Source organism: Kogia breviceps, chromosome 19 (assembly GCF_026419965.1).
Source record: "Kogia breviceps isolate mKogBre1 chromosome 19, mKogBre1 haplotype 1, whole genome shotgun sequence".
Taxonomy (NCBI): Eukaryota; Metazoa; Chordata; class Mammalia; order Artiodactyla; family Physeteridae; genus Kogia; species Kogia breviceps.
The window spans coordinates 12,654,971-12,674,552 of record NC_081328.1 but is presented as its reverse complement, the minus strand read 5'-3'; the positions used below and the strand labels follow the sequence as shown (position 1 = coordinate 12,674,552).

The 19,582-nt window shown below is 49.8% G+C and overlaps 1 protein-coding gene and 1 non-coding gene across 2 annotated transcripts in view; both read right to left on the bottom strand.

Annotated features, from left to right (window-relative positions):
* The window catches only part of PITPNA (phosphatidylinositol transfer protein alpha), a 39,373-nt gene extending 20,067 nt beyond the window's left edge, over positions 1-19,306 (bottom strand). The window contains exons 1-5 of the mRNA XM_059049078.2: positions 19,197-19,306; positions 15,141-15,171; positions 10,135-10,280; positions 5,852-5,943; positions 628-635 (exon numbers count right to left, since the gene is read on the bottom strand). Coding sequence (XP_058905061.1) covers positions 628-635; positions 5,852-5,943; positions 10,135-10,280; positions 15,141-15,171; positions 19,197-19,216 — 297 coding nt within the window. The 5' untranslated portion in view covers positions 19,217-19,306. The remainder of the gene's footprint in view (positions 1-627; positions 636-5,851; positions 5,944-10,134; positions 10,281-15,140; positions 15,172-19,196) is intronic.
* On the bottom strand, positions 2,881-2,983 carry LOC131747204 (U6 spliceosomal RNA). The gene has a single exon (XR_009332830.1). It is a non-coding gene; the product is annotated as a U6 spliceosomal RNA (small nuclear RNA).
* Positions 19,307-19,582: the final 276 nt, after the last annotated feature.

The following is a 19,582-nucleotide window of genomic DNA, read 5'->3' as shown; positions in this document are numbered from 1 at the left end:
CCTTCATGCTAATTATCAGCTTCCTCCCTTCGTGCTTTTAAAAAGTTGGAACTACTCAAAGGAGGAACACGTTAACCCCCTAATTCCTCAGTGGGAATTAAGTTCCCAGAAACTTCCTACATTTACCAGCAGGGGCAAGGCACCTGGATGAGGACGCTGAAGGGTGGAGAGAAGGGGCACTGACGGAGGGACTGGGCCTGGAAAAGAAACCTTGCTGACTTCTCAGTTTTGCCAAGCGTCAGTATTCACTGGGGTCAACAAACGCCCCAATGGAAAAGTCACAATCGGGTCAGCTGAACTGAAGCTTCTTGTACAACCCTGCGAAGGCCAAGCCTAGGACAAGCAGGGGAGAGCCTTGTGACGTTCTGTACACATGAGACCTAAGGCTAGTATGCCACAGTCCTGACTGCTGCACCTACAAAGCCACCTGCCAATGTAGCTTCAAGCAAGAGGCCATTTTGCCAATTAACAAGTTCCTCATTAGGACTGAAAGGATTAAGCCTCAAAAGCTCCAAAAGTCACCCGAGAGAAAGACAGGAATACCCAGGAGTCTCCGGGGCAGTTCCATTTTTATTTTTCCTTTTCTTATAAATCACCTACAGTTCCACCCCCCCTGAAAATACTTACTGTAATAACTGCTCCAAGGCAAGGACATGGAAAAAAGAAAGAAAAAGATTAATGAGGATAAATAAAATATCCACCCCTCACCCCCAGGGAGCACGGAAGAAAAGAATTCTCCACTCCCTGGGGCACTCCACAGTCACTCTCCAAGCCCCAGCGAGTACATCTGGTACCTCAAATGCAGCAACTCTCAAGTTTCACTCATACAAAAGTCCCCAAAGACCAAATATGGAATTTAATTAAAGCGATGCCACTACAGGTTCCTCAGGACTCTTCCCAGTTGGGCAAAGACAGGGAGCAGTTCTGATGAGCTGAAGCGTGGAGACCCGCTGCTCTGCCGTCAGAGTGTCACCTGGTGTCCCCCCACCCCCACTTCCCGGGGCACAGAGCAGGGCACTGTAGGCCAGGCACTGTCTATCTGCCCTCTGCATCCTTCCTCTCACTGTAACCAAACCTCTCACCCTCCACACTCCTGATCATTGTAATGAGACCCCCTCGGAAAGCACCGTTCAATTATTTATCAGAGAAAATGACTGCAGCTCTAATGTCACTGGGGAACAGACTAGCCCTCCTCCTGACCACAGCCCAGATCATTCTGTACCCTCTGACTTGAGCAGTTATCGCAATTTCAGATGGATGCCACACTGCCCCATCTGACAGTACACGGGGCTAACAGTCAAATTCCATAACTCCAAAGCTGAAACTAAGGTTACCTCTGAGATTGAGATGAGCAGAATTTGAAATATAAGGGATAAGATCCACCTTGTATAGAAACGACCCAAGAGACTATCAGTAATTTCCATGAATCCAATGAAAGATACTTGCAAGAAAGCATCAGATTAAGATTATAACTAAAAGGGCTATTGAAATAACTGCCCTGGTATTAGTTTAACAAAAAAGGAAATAAAGGGTATAATATCTATTGAGGGCAAGCCCAAAGAGACCAGTTTGGCAGAAATTCTCCAGCACTGTCCTGGGAGCGGGAGCCCTGGGCTGTGTACATGGTACATCTAGCAGCCCCATCCTGAGTGTCAGGTTGGCCTGGTTTGATGACACTAGCCCCCAAGGGTCTCCCACTAACCACCTGATTCTGAGTCTATGCTCTCCGAGCAACTTTCTCCTAGTTTGGCCTCTGTTGGGACAGAAAGTGCTAATCAACAGACACAAGGCGGGACTTCCCTTGTGGTGCAGTGGTTCAGAATCTGCCTGCCAATGCAGGCGACACGGGTTTGAGCCCTGGTCCGGGAAGATCCCACATGCTGCAGAGCAACTAAGCCCGTGTGCCACAACTACTGAGCCTGAGCTCTAGAGCCCATGAGCCACAACTACTGAGCTCATGTGCCACAACTACTGAGCCCATGCACCTAGAGCCCGTGCTCCACAACAAGAGAAGCCACCGCGATGAAAAGCCCGTGCACCATGAGGAGTGGCCCCCACTCACTGCAACTAGAGAAAGCCCGCGTGCAGCAACGAAGACCCAATGCAGCCAAAAATAAATAAATAAATTTGTTTAAAAACACACACACACAAAAAAACACAGACACAAGGGTCTGATCACTTAAGCAAGTGGATGTTTTCACTACATGTTGGCTTTCTGATTATAATTTGGTTTCCTATGCAGAAGAGTCCACAAGGAAAGAATGCCCTACTCAGCAAACAGGAATATCTGGTTTTCATTAGTAATTGTGTATTTCAATATAACTTAATATATTGGCATTTGGGGGTTTTGTATATCAGGTCTTTCTGAGATCCTGAGAAACAGATCCATTCAGTTCTGACAAATTAGGTTTGTGAACCTACGAGGGTGATCAGCCTCTCTGGCCTTTAATGCCAATGTGGGTGACCAAACAATCTTTCCCAATCTTCTCTAGCCTCAACGCCTCCAAACACCTCTGCATTCGGAGCCTTCCCTTTTCTTCAAACTGCAACCCTACGTACACTGGAAAAGTCTCAGGAAACCCTCTGCAGTTGGAAAACAGGGCTCTCCAATGAGACCAGTAAGGTACTTTTTAAAAACTATGGCTTTGTGACTTCCCTGGTGGTCCAGTGGTTAAGACTCCGTGCTTCCAATGCAGGGGGCGAGGGTTCGATCCCTGGCTGGGGAACTAAGATTCCACATGCCGCGTGGCACTGCTATAAACAAACAAACAAACAAACAAACTATGGCTTTATTGAGACTGTATTCAGCCCAGGGGTAAGGTTAGAAGACGAGGAAGGAGGAGAAACATTTATTTTCCTCTTCCTACTTTCTTTCTTTGTTTTTTTATGGAACGCTTCATGAATTTGCATGTCATTCACGCACAGGGGCCATGCTAATATTCTCTGTATCGTTCTGGTTTTAGTGCATGTGCTGCTAAAGCAAGCGTCTCTTCCTACTTTCACTCACAGACCCAGTCCCATCTTACCCCCTCCTCATGTCCCAAGTCATGAGCATCAGGGGAAAAGAAACAGAGAGAAATAAGGTAAGAGGATAGAAAGAGCTGATAATAAGTAGAGTATTCCACAGTCAACTTCATTCCACTGAGAACAAGGTTAGAGCCTTCCAAAAGGCATGTGGAGTTTCACTCCACACTCCTTTATCCATCTCACCTCAAACTCTGATCTACTTAGGCCAACCTAAGAGTTTGAACTAATAATCTTTTTCCCACCAGCCCCCAGAGGGAACTGGACATAGCCTTCCTTGTTTATATCTCTTTTTAAAAGAGCAATGGCTAACTAAACAGATCTGAGATTCAAGACATTCATTCTGGGCTTCCCTCGTGGCGCAGTGGTAAAGAACCCCCCTGCCAATGCAGGGGACATGGGTTCGAGTCCTCGTCTGGGAAGATTCCCACATACCGCGGAGCAACTAAGCCCACGCGCCACAACTACTGAGCCTGCGCTCTAGAGACCGTGAGCCACAACTACTGAGCCCGCGAGCCACAACTACTGAAGCCTGTGCACCTAGAGCCCATGCTCCACAACAAGAGAAGCCACCGCAACGAGAAGCCCGCGCACCACAACAAAGAGTGGCCCCTGCTCACCGCAGTTAGAGAAAGCCCGTGCGCAGCAATGAAGACCCAATGCAGCCAAAAATAAAATAAACAAATTTATACTAAAAAAAAAAAAAGACATTCATTCTGTATGACGCTGGGTTGTGACTGTAAAGTCAGCACCCACTGAAGAAGCCAACCTCCTCTCCCCTAATCCCTGCCTCTCCTCTTCACAGAGTATTTAGAAATTACATTTTTCTTCCTTTGGCCAAGGATCAGAAGATGCGAATGAGCATGTGGTGTCTAGAAAAATGCCCATGTCAGCTGCAGCACACTCTCCCCAGAATTACAGAGGACAGTGGCATCTCTCAGTTGGCACAAGCTATGTACCCAGAGCCCCGCCCCAGGCATGCAGCAGTCCACCCTATCCGTTTGCCTCCTTTATGCCAAGCTGGCTAAGGTTCTTACGACACATGCTCAGTGCAACTCTCTTACACATCAAGAAAATTCACCTTTGGCCCTAGACCAGACACACCCAGCCACTGTGCACACTGTCTTTTAAGAAAGTGTGTACGTGCCTCTTTTCCAAGAATTAAACAGCTTCCTGCCTGATGCTTAGGGAATAGTGATGTTTGCATTTTCAGCTACAGCAATAAAACTCTAAGCATTACACATCCCAGGTCCCACCAACGACTGTGCATCTCCTGATACAAGGTTCTTGAACCTGTGTAGGATTGAAGAGAGCAATGACCGTGTGATCTAGACGTTAGTCATTCCCAAAGTCAACGGGATAAGGACCACATGTATCTTCCTCATCAGATACAATCTAGGGAGTGCCAGGTCCCAACAAATGAGAGAAGTGTAAGCAGAGGCTGGCAGGAGGACCCCACAGGCAGACTCTCTGTGCCAACAAATGTAGACTGGCTGGGGGAAAAGCCACTTAACTCACAGTCGACTTCCAGGGGACCTCTAGAGACCCCCCGCTAGAATCCCAGAATGTCTAGAAGAGAAAATTCTCTGCGAAGGTTCAAATCTTTCCCTTCTAAAAACTCCAGATAGGAGACTAGGGAAGATTAAGAGAATAATTCCACTCCTATTCCCACCTTCAACTATAGAACACGCTGGTCTAGGAAGTTCCCTGGTGGTCTGCTAATTAGGACTCGGCGCTTTCACTGCCAAGGTCTGGATTCAATCCCTGGTCAGGGAACTGTGATCCCACAAGCAACATGGTGCAGCCAAAAACAAAAAAAACAAAAACAAAAACAACAACAACCAAACCATGCTGGTCTAGTGGAAACCACTGATTCAGGGCTCTTAGAAGTGACTTCCCTCCTGCTGGTCACCTCACTCAAATCTGGTGCGTGGGCTGCAGATGTTATATAACATACTTGGGGGCTAGCTGTTTCTAAATCCTTTGTCATCAAACATCGGGCTTATTTCAACTTTTCCCCAACAACATCAGGGTTTTCTTTGCTATGTTTTCTTGGTGTCTAGGTCTGGCCCTTCTCCAGCGCACGAAGGTCACCCTGCAAGGCCCCCTCCTATGACTGCCTCTCTCAAAAGTCCCTGGGCCTCACTGCTGCTTTTGAAGCCAAACATGAATACATCCTATTAAAACTGGAAATTTCAGTATCTAACAATAAGGGAGTAGCTTAAAAAGATCCCAGTACATTCATACAATGGAATACTATGCAACTATTAATAAATTTTAAACAGTGGACTATATGTAGTGACAGAGAAAAGGTCTCCCATTTACTGAGTAAAAATGAACAATTTAATAATTAGTATGATTTGACCCAAAATTTGGCTGAAAAACGTGTCTGGAGACTTTATATACATGTGTGTATGAAAGCATTTTAAAAAAGGATTAGAAAGACCCTAAAATGTTAACAGTGACTAGAAAGGGAAGGATCATGCGTGATTATCTTCTTGTTTATATGTGTTCTCCAAGACAGAGGACATTACTTTTGTAATTAGTAAAAACCAAAATTATCATACCATCCCCAAATAGGAGGGATTGGTTCTATGCCATCTTGGGCCATGGCTACTTGGTGGTTCCCACCCAGCTGGCTGCCAAATTGCACTAGACAACACTGGCACTCACCACCGGCCTGAAGGGAGGCCCTAAGGTCATCCTTCCACTGGCTTAATCTGGAAAATGAAGGTGGGACACAAAACCCCAATTCACTGCCACCCCTGGGCCTACTTGATCACACCCTCCATCCACCGTGGGGCCCAAATTCCAGCTCTACACTCACCTGTTCTGCAATAAGGGTAGGCATTCCACGCTTTTTCATGTATATTCAGGGCTCCCTCCGGGGCCAGCATTCGAACAAACGTGGGCACTTTGCTGTATTGATAAAAGGGTTATAAAGGGAAACAGAGGAGAGAGTTAGAAGACAATGGGCTTCTACAGCACATTCTCCAGGCTGCAGCTCCAGCTTCTTCGTGGGGAGTTGACATGCAAGTTCCCTGGAGACCAGCAGGTTACTCCGTGTGTGAAAAGCCACCTGTCAGAGCCTGACACCCCAGCTCAGCTGGCTACTAACATCCACCCGCAACTTGGCCCCCTACCCGCCAGGAACAGGACAGCAGGTGAGGCCTCGGGCTACCGGCCATGGCTTATCAGTCCTTACGCTATCATTACGTACTCTTCCAGAGCTCACTGGGCCCAGGGCATGGTACTACACATTGCAAGGATGAGATGTCTTCAAGAGTGGACCAGAGTGACTGGCTGACTAACTTGGAATATGGGATCCAAGATGACTTGATCTGCTAGGGTCAGTTCTGGGCAGCCAGGAGGGCCTCAGGGCCATCTGCCTCCCAGGACAAAATATTTTCTTCCATTCAATTCTTATCTCAGGTTACAGAGCAGCAGGTACCGTATGAGCTCTTTTTGTTTCTTTTGTTTAAAAAAGGTATGTGTATTCCTCTGCCTCGGCTTTTAGCTGGTAATCTACGCAGTCTTGGCAGGCTCCAACAACCTCATCAGCTTAGTGCCTGAGGCCTAAGAAAAAGAGCTACCTCCAGGACACAGCTAACTCCCAACACGCAGAGCAGCCCACTGAGATCCACTCACTCTTGGCCACACTCCTTCAGGTAAGTATTTCTATTACTTAGGTACCACGATGCATGTAGAAATCACACAGACATGGCTCCTGCCCTCAGGGAGCTTCCGTTCTAGTGAGGAGTGGACCTAACCAGGCAGAGCACTGTGAGAACACGGTGCATGGGGAGGCTCCCCAGGGAAAGGAAGGTTTACACAGAGTAGCGGGTGGGTAGGACTGAGCTAGACTAGAGGATGGGAGTGGGGTGGGAAAAGCTGGGGGGAAGAGAGAGAAGTTCAGAGTAGCTGGTGTAAGGTATGAGGTGGGGAATACAGGAGAACAAGCAGAGGCTGGGTCATAAAAGATCTTGTAGCTGCATCAAAGAGGATGGACTGGGCTTCCCCGGTGGCGCAGTGGTTAAGAGTCCGCCTGCCGATGCAGGGGACATGGGTTTGTGCCCCGGTCTGGGAAGATCCCACATGCCGTGGAGCGGCTGGGCCCGTGAGCCATGGCCGCTGAGCCTGTGCGTCTGGAGCCTGTGCTCTGTAACAGGAGAGGCCACAACAGTGAGAGGCCAGCGTACCTCAGAAAAAAAGAGGATGGACTTTATCCCAAGGGCAAAGGGCCATCTATAGCTTTTAAGCTAGGGAGCAAAAGATCTTCTTCTGGACAGAACGCTTGGAGCTGTGCGGAGAAGTGGAAAGCACGGAGACCAGTTAGGAGCTGCTCTGGTAATCCAGACAAGAGATGATAGAAGGAAATGGAAATGCTGGAGATAACCAAGGAGATGGACTCAAAAGGACTTGATGAGGGATTTCCCTGGTGGTCCAGTGCTAAAGAATCTGCCTTACAATGCAGGGGTCGCAGGTTCGATCTGTGGTCAGGGAACTAAGATCCCACATGCTGCGGGGCAACTAAGCCCACACACCACAACTACTGAGCTCTTGAGCCTCAACTAGAGCCCGTGTGCGGCAAACTACAGAGCCCACACGCTCTGGAACCCATGTGCCACAACTAGAGAGAGAAAAACCTGCACGCCGCCAACTAGAGAGAAGCTCGTGTGCTGCAGTGAAAGATCCCGCATGCCTCAACAAAGATCCCGCGTGCCGCAACTAAGACCCGATGCAGCCAAAAATAAATAAATAATAAATAAATCTTTTTTTTTTTTTAAAAAAGGATTTGATAAGACGAACAAGGAAGAGGGTGTTGTGAACCCATGGTTTCCGACTTGGGACAACTAACAGCTTTGGTCCTCAGGAGGGGAGGTGGCCATGGCATTCAGCACTGTTGGTTTTCTTTTCTTTTCTTGGCAATTGGGTGTTTGGGGGTTAAGAGTAGTGGTAGGTAGCAGTTCAGAGTTTCCACCCTCTCCATAAGGGAGAAGGTGAGCCATGTCCCACCCTCCATAGGTACAGACCTCCACTCCGCCACTCTGGTTGGACCAACTGAGTCTTGAGGAACCAACTGGCCCCTACTACCAGCCTATCTCTTTTCAAAGTCCTCTTTAAAAAATACAAATGTGCTGTGGGGAAAGTGTGTCTTTTTTAAATTAATTAATTAATTTTTGGCTGCGTTGGGTCTTCATTGCTCTGCACAGGCTTTCTCTAGCTGCGGTGAGTGGGGGCTACTCTTTGTTGTGGTGTGCGGGCTTCTCATTGCAGTGGCTTCTCCTGTTGCAGAGCACGGGCTCTAGGTTCTCAGGCTTCAGTAGCTGTGGCACAAGGGCTTCAGTAGTTGTGGCCTGCGGGTTCTAGAGCGCAGGCTCAGTAGTTGTGGCACAGGGTGTAGTTGCTCCGCAGCAATGTGGGATCTTCCCAGCCCAGGGCTTGAACCCATGTTCCCTGCAATTAGCAGGCGGAGTCTTAACCACTGCGCCACAGTGGAAGCCCCAGAAGGTGTGTCCTAAGCCTTATTCTAATCAACAGTTAATGGCTCAGTAAGGATTGGTTGGCAGTCAACTCAGAGGAGGACAAGGAGAAGGCATGGAGGGAAAAGAGCACAATGTCAAGGAAATGGGATCCTGGTGAGTTTTGTTTTTGTTTTTTTAACTTTCTGACCACATCACGTGCCATGTGGGATCTTAGTTCCCCGACCAGGGATCAAACCCGCACCCCCTGCAATGGAAGAAGGGAGTCTTAACCGTTGGACCACCAGGAAGTCCTTTGATGAGATTTTTTTCCCCACTTCAGTGTTGTTCTCTTCCTGGCTCTGGCACTCACAAAATCCTGGACCCCTCTGGGCTGGCACTTTTACATCCCTAGATCAGGAAACTACATTAAATCAGTGATTTTACCAAATGAAAATGAAATTGCTTTGCTCAGTTTAACTGACTAGAGATTAAGGTTCAGGTTTAAGTTGCACAACAATGTGAATGTTACTTAATGCCACTGAACTTAAAAATGGTGGGACTTCCCTGGTGGCACAATGGATAAGACTCCGTGCTCCCAATGCAGGGGGCCCAGGTTTGATCCCTGGTCAGGGAACTAAATCCCACATGCATGCCACAACTAAGGAGCCTGCCTGCCGCAACTAAGATCCAGTGCCACCAGATAAATAAATAAATATATTTTTTTTAATGGTAAAAATGGTGAATTTTGTGTTATGTACATTTTACCACAATTTAAAAAAAATAGCAGGTTTATTTTTTCCAGTACTGGGTAGTTTCTAAAACTAGATTGATTCAATTTCCATTCAAGCTGGTATATGCTTACTATGGCTTTCAATGTCCTTTGGGCCAGCTTACAGTTTACTGAGATATGACTGTCTTGGTTAGGGATTCAGCAATTGTGTGGTTTGCAATGGATTTTGGTACACCAATCAGTTCAAGCTATACTCTTAAATACTTATGCCTTTGATCCAAATAGAGGTACCAAAATTTCTCCGGTAGATGATTTCACAATATCAGAATTTAAAATACTACCTGACCCCACAATTCTACTTGTAGGAACATTTACTATAGATTTACACACATTGAGTACATCAAAAGATTTGTGCAGAAGGAGTTTTAGTGGAGTACTGTATGTAAACATCTGGAAATGACTGTAAATACACGTCAAGAGAAGACTGGTGAAACAACTTCTAGCACATTTGTTCAAAGATACGACATGTACTTTAAAAGAATGAGGCCAAATATGCTGACAGTGAAAGAGCCATGACGTGATAAGAAAGAAGAGATCCCATCTCTGTCAGATAACAAAGGAAATGAACAGCCATTTACACACACAGTGTGTGCACATGAACACACACGCACACACACACTCCGGTACTCACAAACAATGGAAGGGCCCACACTTCTGAGGACTAGGAGCCTGGTGGGGTATTACTTTTATTTAAAAACAAACAACCCTTTAAATGAGCAAAGAAGAACCACCTCTACCTACTCTCACACGTGAAGCAACTTGATCAACCAGCTAACAACTCAGAAAACACCCCGAATGATCCACTGTCTCCACTTTGCTACCAGGACGCCTTCGCTCTGCTGCGCAGCCACCTACCTCTGTAAGTGGTAGATCTTGTGCGTGTACTGGCCTTTCTCGCCGTCCTTTTCATAGGGCTCGTTCACCAGGACCTCCACGCCTTCACCACCACCCGTTTCATTTTTGCTGGCCTCAGCCACAGAATACAGCTGCCCTACTTGATACTGAAGAAACAGAGAGACGGGAGTTACTGCCAACACAGAATCTTCTCAATGGCTGCACACAGTCCAGTGGCGAGGAACTGTCCAGTTAGATCGCTCTGGGACCCCCTGATCCGGGAGCTCATTCCGCAGTTTCTCATGTGGCCTTGCCCAAATCCGCCCAGAGCCACTAAGAAAAGCTGCTCCGTGGCCTCTCTTTAGCCATCAGGTGTGTTTAATTTCATCTTTCCCATTTTCACATCCTACCTTCAAGGCTTAAGGAGGCAGGTGAATATGCTTAATCTCACACCACTATCCAGAAAATAGAGTCCAAGGTAGTTTTTGCCCTGGACCTGCCTTTGGCCCCAGATCCCCAAACAAGATCTGGGTTGGTTGTTAGAAATCTCTTTATCCCATTCATTTAAACAGATCCTAAGACATGACTTCTTGTAAAGAAAGGTACCCAGTGCACTGTGAAATCCACAACCCCTGCTATAAAACTGGCTCATCTACTTGTTTCTTCTCCAGCATTGGGCCCCTCCTCACCCTGCCAGCAGCTCAGAGAGCAGTCCTGCAGGCAGCCAAACCTCCTGATGCTTTCCTGATTCCTGGTGGGGCTGAAGCAAGCGCCCTGCTTCCCGTATTAGATAGCACAGATTCCTATCCCACAGTGCTGGCTGGGTGCACCCTCTATGTTGGCACTTACTGGATGGCCAAAGCCTAGTTTTCCTTTATTTGGGTCACATGCCACCCGATCAAGTCACCAGTCAAGATCACTGGCCTCCTCTGATCCCTCAAGACAACTCAGTATTAGGGCCAATGACCTGGGCAGTGCCCAGGCCTGGCCCTTCTGCTCCCTTCTCTCTGAGGGAAGCTGTCTAGAGGGAAAAATGAGGTGAAAAGAGAATGAACAGCAACCGTGAAAGCAGGAAGTTACGCCTATACCAAAGGATGCATCTTCTCTATCACGGCCAAGGCCACCAGGCACAACAGTTTAGGGAGTATGAGAAAAAGAAACTTGATTATAATTTGGGGAGGGGTGGGAATCAATTTTCCTCACCCTCCACACCCCCTCCCCAAGCTCCTGGTACTCTCAGGAGTGAAAGACAAAGGTCTTTCTCCCTTTGAGGCCTGCTCTACCTGGCAGCCTCCTAAGCACCCAAGGACCTTTCTGGGCAAAACACGGAAGGAGGTGAGGCGGCACACCAGGACGATTCACTGTTCACCACGAAGCTGGAAGAGCCCTAACTTCCAAAGCAAAAATGCAGTACAGGATGCCAAGGAAAGGCCCAGGCAAACCGTCAAGGCTGGGTTAATCCTGTAAAGAGGAACATCTGGGTGAGAGCCAGTCACCTTGACCTTGCTAATCCAGAGCAACATCAGGGCTGCCTCAACGCCCCCAGGGAACCCCAAGCTGTCCCTCTGCCTTTCCAAGTCCACCCCCTAACAGAGGCATACATGAAAACCCCTATCAAGTGGGTCAGGGTTTGGCTGAGCCAGGGGTTCCTAGGAGGCAGCAGTAATTCTGTTTCAGAGAAGAGTCCTAAGGACATCTAACCACTGACTCAGCAGTACTAAAGGGAAGGGGAGGCCGGTTTTACCAGGCCGGTGGAGGGGACTGGGGGGCCGGCTGGTGGTGCTGCTTGGGGAGGGGCCCCGGCAGAGACTAATCCCCTTCATTTGGTTCCTCTTCAGCTGCAGGAATCAGAGGGCAGGCTCTAAGAGGATCAGTGTGTTGGGCTGGCATCTTCCCCTTTTAATCTCTCTTGATATTCTGATCCTTTAATCCCAATGAGACATGTAAGGCAGTTTTGTTAATCCTAAGGGGTGAATAAGACTAGCCTCCACAAGCTACAAGTGAGGGACACTTTTCATGTCGGAGGGTTCCCTTTGGCACCGTGGCTCTGCACCCTGGGAAAGCAGAAAGCAGCCAGACTCCGACGGGGTAGAGATGGGGGATGGGGATCAGAACATTGAATCAGCTAAAGAGCCCCAAGGAGACGAGGATTCCAGCCTCCTCTGGCCCAGGGCAGTGCTCCCTGCCTGGAGATCTGCTCCCTTGTTCCCAAGAAAGAAGACTGCTAAGGAAAACAGAGACCCCACCACTTTGGCAATCTGGGAGTGGGAGCCCAGGAAGATGTAGTGGGTGGGCCTGAAACATGTCATGAAAAACAGCACAATAAACTAACACACTATTGTAAAACAGTTATACTCAAATAAAGATGTTTAAAAAAAAAAAAAAAAAAAAAGCAGCACAGCTGTTGGTCCCACCCCCATGGACCTGCCAGCCCAGGCACCAAAGGGGCCTGGTGCCATGCATCTCTGGAAACGAGAAGTAAAACAGCCCTATCCACAGTAGGGGGAAAAGGCGGCCCGAACTGAGCAAGAACCACTGGCGGACACACCACGTTAAACAGCCAGGGCTCTCTTGCTTTGCTGCAGAATGTCCAGAAACCCTGCACAGTGAGTATTAGGCCAAAGGCTCTGGCCAGCCAGAAGCTGATTTTACCCCAAAACATGGATTCAAGCCATCAGGATGGTCATAAAGACAGGGGCTTCTCTATTCTCTTTTCATTCCCCTTCCAAATCAGAAAGCTCTGAGGGCCTCCAATTGGGAAGTGAATCCAACAGCCACATGACACTGGGCTGTTCCCATGGGAACCGTTAGTCAGGATGGGTTATCGATAAAGACTCTGAGAAGGTTGGTCATTACTTATTTCTTCTTTGGCTTCTGCATTCAAGATTTTCTGATCTTCTGGAACTAAGGTTCAAGCCATCGAAAGAGCAGCTCCTGCTTCAACCCTGCACAGGCCAAGCACTGCTTTCTCATCAGTGGTTTATGGCTGAGTGTTGACCCTCACCAGGCTTACAGATGAATCGTAACCAGTGCTTATTTCCCAAGCTTCTGCTTTCAGGCTCAGTTCACCCCACAATTTCCTCAATGCTCCAAAAACAAACCACCACAAACTGAAAACCGCCAATTGTGGATGCTCTCAAGGTGAGTTCCCCTTTCCCTCCATTCTCGGCTCCACCATAAGCAATCAGCCAAGAGGTGCCCCGGACCGTGCTGGCCCTCCTGGGTCTGCCACTCCTCTCAGAGACACTCCCACCTGTCATCCCATCAAGTAACTCCCTGCAGGGGCTTCGCTGGTGACTCAGTGGTTGAGAATCCACCTGCCAAAGCAGGGGACACAGGACACAGGTTTGATCCCTGGTCCGGGAAGATCCCACATGCCGCGGAGCAACTAAGCCCGTGAGCCACAACTACTGAGCCCACGTGCCACAACTGCTGAAGCCCGCGCGCCTAGAGCCCGTGCTCCACAACAAGAGAAGCCACCACAATGAGAAGCCTGCACACCACAACGAAGAGTAGCCCCTGCTCACTGCAACTAGAGAAGGCCCGTGCGCAGCAGCGAAGACCCAACACAGCCATAAATAAATAAATACATAAATACATAAATTTTTTTAAAAAAAAGAAACTCCCTGTAAAAAAGATCCACTTCACCCCTAAACACCACTTTGAGGTACTCCTGAACTCCCGGGGGACATCTTCCTCACTAGGGTGTGGGATCCTCCTGTACAGCAGAGAGAGAGGCATCGAACTGCCAAGTTTCAAGGCAAGTAACGTGCTGGGCCTTCCTGCTTGGCCTCCTGGTTTGGAAAATCATCACTTGCTGTTTTTTCATAAAGAGAGCAAGGACCCCAAAGGAGATGGGTTAGCAGGGCTCCCCCAAGCCAACAGCTCTCAGCCCAAGCCTGTGGTTCCCAGGCCCCATGTACATCTCAGGGGCCTCCAGGGATGGCAGCATCTACCCAGCCCTCCCCTCCCCCAGCTTCCCCAGTCTCATTTCTCTCATCCTCCTTTCCCAGGACTCCCACATCACGCTCCCCCAGGTCTCCACAGCTCTTAACAGACGTACAGCCCACCACCAGAGACAATCCTCCGGGGGCCGATGCCTGCCCACCCTCTCTGGGCGCCAAGAGGCCGTTTGTCTCATCTCAAGTGTGCTGCAGGCTCTGTTGGCCTGATCTCCTTTTTCGAAGGTCCATTTCATATTTGGAACAGGGTGGAAGTTATCACAAGAGCTGACACTGCAGGAATGAGAGTGACTGAGGGCACCATACTGGCTGAGCAGCTTCACCTAAAGTCGAGCTTCACTGAAAGCTGAGGGGCCTGTGGATTCCAAAGGGAGCAAAGAACAAGGCTGAGCTGGGAGAGGATAGTGAAGGAAGTTCAGAGAAAGGGCGGGACAAGGGAGGCTCTGTGACAGTCTTCTGCTGTCCCAGAGACCAACTCTGAGTCAGCCGGGCCTGTGAACCTTCTTGTGGCAAATCCTGCCAGATCCCTACACACAGGACCGTCAGGCCCAAGAACCATAAAAGGACAGAGGGCAAGCCAAGCCCGTCCGTCATTCCCTGCCCTAATAAAAGAAGGTTTCTGGGCCTCAGTCTTCCTAGCAGTCACCTAGAGTATGGCTAGGAAGGGCCTCAGAGATTTCCAGTCCTGCTGGTTTGTCACACAACCAGAGAGAGCCAGACACACTTCCCTGTTGAGTCACAGAAATGCACGTACTTAATCCCCTCAGTAACATGTCCCCAAACAGGTTGAGTTATAGCAGGTGAGAGGGGCTGGTTTAGTGTCTATTCAAAGTTATCTCGCTGGTCAACAGCTTGAGGCAGGTTGCACATAGTTGGTCAGATACATAAGCGCCTTCCTTCAACTGAAAATTGCACCAGGAAAATTCACATCGAGTACTGATTATCTCTATGCTAGAACATGAAAACCACAAGAAGATACTAGTGTGGGCCGCTAGGAGCCCGACTGAGCTGAGGGTCACAAGCGAGTATATCCAACTATGAATAAAGAGAAGAAAAAGGACTTACCTCTTCTACAGACACAGGTAGGATGACTCGACTGCAAGAGAGGGAAAAGAGTATCAACTTCAGGCTCTGAAACCTGCTCTTAAAGCATCATCTTAGAATGGTATTAAATGTTTCGTTGCACGTGACACTACACTCACTGTCAAAAACCCAGCAGAGAACGGCCCCCTGAGTGTTTCAAGGCTACGACCCTCTGTCCCTTCTGGCCCTTCATTGAGAACCCTGTGATTCAGTGCAAACCTGTCCCCTTACCAGCTGCTTCCCAGGCCTCTGACTCACATTTGGAGCTGTCTTCTTCTCCCTCTCTCCTACTCATATCTTCCCCAATAAAACTCACCAATGGGTCTACCTCTCTCCTTTAACATAGCAGGTTAAGACAGGAGGACTCACCCCTGCAAACTCCAAAGCCAAGATGAGGATTCAGACCCAAAGAAGCAGGTCCTGGGGATTTACCTCTCTGTGGACCCAACCTCCCAACAACAGCCCTCAAGGTGAAAGGCTAGGAAGGGGCAAGCTCCTTGGAGAATTAATCACCCTAAGAGCACGCACCAACCATCTCTGCTCTGGGGCCAGATATTACAATACAAGCTACTACCACAAAGCCATCAAGAGAGGACACCTAACTTATGTCCTGACCTCCAGAAGCTGTCCAAAGACACCCCAACTGATCACTTTCTTCCCCTTCTCCATTTCAATGACTACCAATTGTTGGAGGTAACACCAATCAATCACCTGATGGAGAAGCCATGGCCAGCAAAGTCCCACACTGGTCAGAACTCCACACACAGAGGTGCGAGGGCCAGCGGCCCTTCTCTAGGTGGCTTGCATTTGTAATGCAGAGCAACGGCCAACCCCCAGCTCAAAACTGTGAGGTCAGAGAGCTGAGACAAAAAATGCCTGGTTGTATTCCTATGAATCAAGTCAGCGCCCAAGCTTAGATTCTCAGTTCCCAGACCCTAGGTGGAACCCCCTGGAGCCTCCCGCATCTTGCATGCTTGGTGAAGCACGTGCTGCTATGCTCTCCTTCCTATGCAGTGGTCCTGCCAATTGGGATCCTTGCTCCAGGCTGGTAAAGAGCCTGCTCACTAGTTTCTGGTCCCACAAAGGTCCCCAGAGAGCAAGAGACACCCAGAGGGATCTGAGAAAAACTTCACACTCAAGGCAAGGCACAGAGCAGAAAAGTAGCAGGAAAAACAAAATGGGTTCCAAGTCTCTACTGCCTGCTAACTCCCCTTCCTCCAGAATGACTCAAATAATGTAAATCCTGCAGGTTACTGGATGCTCCACTAATGCTGTCCTCCCATTAGAGAAAGCCAACAGTGCAGAAAAATACTTCCAACTTGGAAGCCACAATTTCTGCACCCTCAGGAGAAACTTCCTAGAAAACAATAAGCCTTTTATCTTCAAGAACAGCAGTAAAAAATCACATCCAAGAATTTGCAGAAATCAAATCAAGGAGAATCCTGTTACAGGAAGTGTCAGAAAAATCAACAGGGACAAACTTCAGACCCTGGGCCGGCAGTAAGTCTCCCGCAAAAAGAGATGGGCATCAGCCAGTTCCTGACAGGATGCTCTGAGGCTGCTATAGGACAGCTGCACACCCAGACATTTCTCCCTGGCTCCTTGGTAGCAAAACCACTTCAGCAGCAATAGGGTGCAATTCCAAAGGACAGGGCCACAGAGGCAGTGCGGGGCTGGGACTGGAGCTGTGCTCACTTCAGTGTGACCTTCACTTGCACTCTCCAGAGCTGCAGTGCTGCAGCCAAAGCCAGGTGTCTCTGATGCCCCCCTCTTGGTCCCCCGCCCAGGGATGCACACACACGCCCGAGCACACACAGGGCACAAGTTGGGCAGAAAGGAAATGCAGATGCCAGGCAGGCTCTGCATACCTGGCACCTTGGACCTTTCCCTGGCAGGCTTCAAGGGGAGAACAAAGACTGGGAAGGGAGGACCTCTCTTCAAAACTCACTCAGATCTCTTCTGAAGGTCCCTTCCTTTCCCTGCCTGACCTTCTTTACAAAACCTACAGGTTTCTACAGATTCTAGGATTCAACTGGGAATAGAAAAAAAGAATCAGGAGAATGGGAAAAGTCTGTCATCTGTACAGTCAAGATTAAAATCCAAAGTGCACCATGCCCTCCTCTTGTTGGATTCCCAAGATTCTTCCTCCTCACCACACAAAACTCTGTACTCTGGCTGGATCAGCATCAGATTGGATGTCAAGAAATAGAGGTGGGGGGACTTCCCTGGCGGTCCAGTGGTTAAGACTCCGCGCTTCTACTGCAGGGGGCACGGGTTCGATCCCTGGTCGGGGAACTAAGATCCCGCATGCCGCTCAGTGTGGCCAAAAAGAAAGAAAGAAAGAAAGAAAGAAATAGAGGTGGAGGGTCTTTGAAATAACACTCTTCAGATGAGGTGTCAAGCTGGGATGACACCTGGATCTCTTCCTTTTGCTATCCAAAGCTCCACACTATGACCAAAAGTCCTAAACACCGCCAAGGAGCAAACCAGAGAAGATGGGGCAAAGTCCCTTCACTGACAAAATGGAAACAGCTCTCAGCACACCTGCCTAGCTACCAAGTGAATTCCACCAGATGCTCTCTACCCGGACATCTCCCACTTCGGGACTTTCTGGGCTTCTGGCCGAATGCTGCCCACTTGCCCTCCCCTCCAGGGAAGCACAGTTTCACTGAAAGTTCTGCATGTACACATCCAATCTTTCCTCTCCCCCCACCCCCAAGCTCTCCTCTTTGAAGAAGAAAAAAAACAGTCCTAAGATGTTTACTTGGAACCATGAGCTTCAGGAATGGGTCATCTCACATTTGAAAGATTAGCAATATGAACATCCCCCCCTGTCATCCAGTCCCGTGGATTTCAGGAGCAAGCCCATCTCCCTGCAACTCCTACCAGAAGTCACTCATCTCCACCGCCCATTAACTACTCAGAAACTCCCTCACTCTTCACCATTTTTCCTCAGTCAATGGCTTTATGAAAATATCAATTCCTCAGAGCAATTTCCCCATCTCTTTGCACCAAGACTGAGAATCCCCCAGAGACAGGCTGGCCCTGTCCCCCACCCCAACTCCAATAACATGTAATATTTACTCTTTTTCCAAACTGTTCTCCTCCCTGGTAACATCCTAGCTCTCTCCATCACCATAACTCCCTCATATCACTTCAGCCTCTGCCCAATATTTTCTGGACTCCTCACTCAAGTGTCTCCAAGTCCCAAGCAATCATCCTAAGCCTTTTCCCCCAAATACCTTGTCCTCTGCCCCCACCACGTGGGCACCATGTCACACCATCCGTCCCCTCTGCTATCTCCTTATACCTTTCCCCGGTCGCTCAGCCTGACCCTGACTTCCTAGTCCTTTTGTGTCTACTTATCACAATCCTTCCCCTGATGCCTAAGGCAGCCACTCCTCACACCCCAGGTTGCCCTCAACACTCGGCTCCGTCATCCCAACTCCATTCTTGAAGCTGTCTTATCTGATCTCCCAGTGCCTCTTGGTATTGTTCAGCCCCAAACCCCTCTCCACTCTGGCTGGCTCCCCGGCTCCCAGCCCTGTCTGCCCTTGTCTCACCGTTCCTCAGCCACTCAGACAACTCCTCCCTCTACGGTGGGTCCTCTCAGCCAGTCCTGCAGCTCTGGCTGGCCCCTTCCTCCCTTAGCCTCCACTCTAGGACCACCGCACATCTCATGCAGCACCCTCGATCCCCTCAGCCCCTCCTCATGCCCTGTCCGGCTCTCACTGTCCCCTTGACCTCATCTCAGAGCTGCCCGGCCCTCTGTGTCCCTTCAGCCTCTCCTCAGGCCTCTTCGGCCCTCACTGCCCCTTGGGCCCCACCTCAGGTGCTGTCCCTCCCGCTTTATCCCCGTTCGGCCCACCTCGGGCCCTGTCCGGCCCTCGCTGTCCCCTCACCCCCTGCTGGGCCGCCCATCCAGCGCTCTCCATCCCGTCGGGCCCCGTCTGTCCTCCGCCAGGCCATCACCCTCCCTGCTCGTCATCCTCGACTCTCCCTCCCTCCTCGCTTCCTTACGGCCGGCTGGACACTCACTACTCCTTGAGCAGCACCATGTCGCTTCGCGGCTCGGCGGCTGCCCGCTGCCCGCCCAGCCTCCCGCCCGCTTCCCGGCGGCCGCTCTCCCCGTGGCCCGGCCCGGCTGCCTGTGCGCCTTCGTTGCTGTCTGCTCTGTCCCCGCCGCTCTCGCTGCGGTCGCCGCGCCGGCTCCTGCCGCCCCTGCCTCGCCGCCTTCGGCGCCGCTGCCGACGCCGCCCGGAGCTCCAGTTCCGCAGCGCCGCGCGGGGGCGGGGCGTCTCTGCGGCAACCAGAGCGTCACGCGCAGCGCTGCGCGCTGACCTAAGCGCGGAGGCGGAGCCTTCCAGGGCCCGCCCCGTCCTTAAGTGGGCCGCGGTGCTGGCATCCGCGTCCGGGGTGGGTCC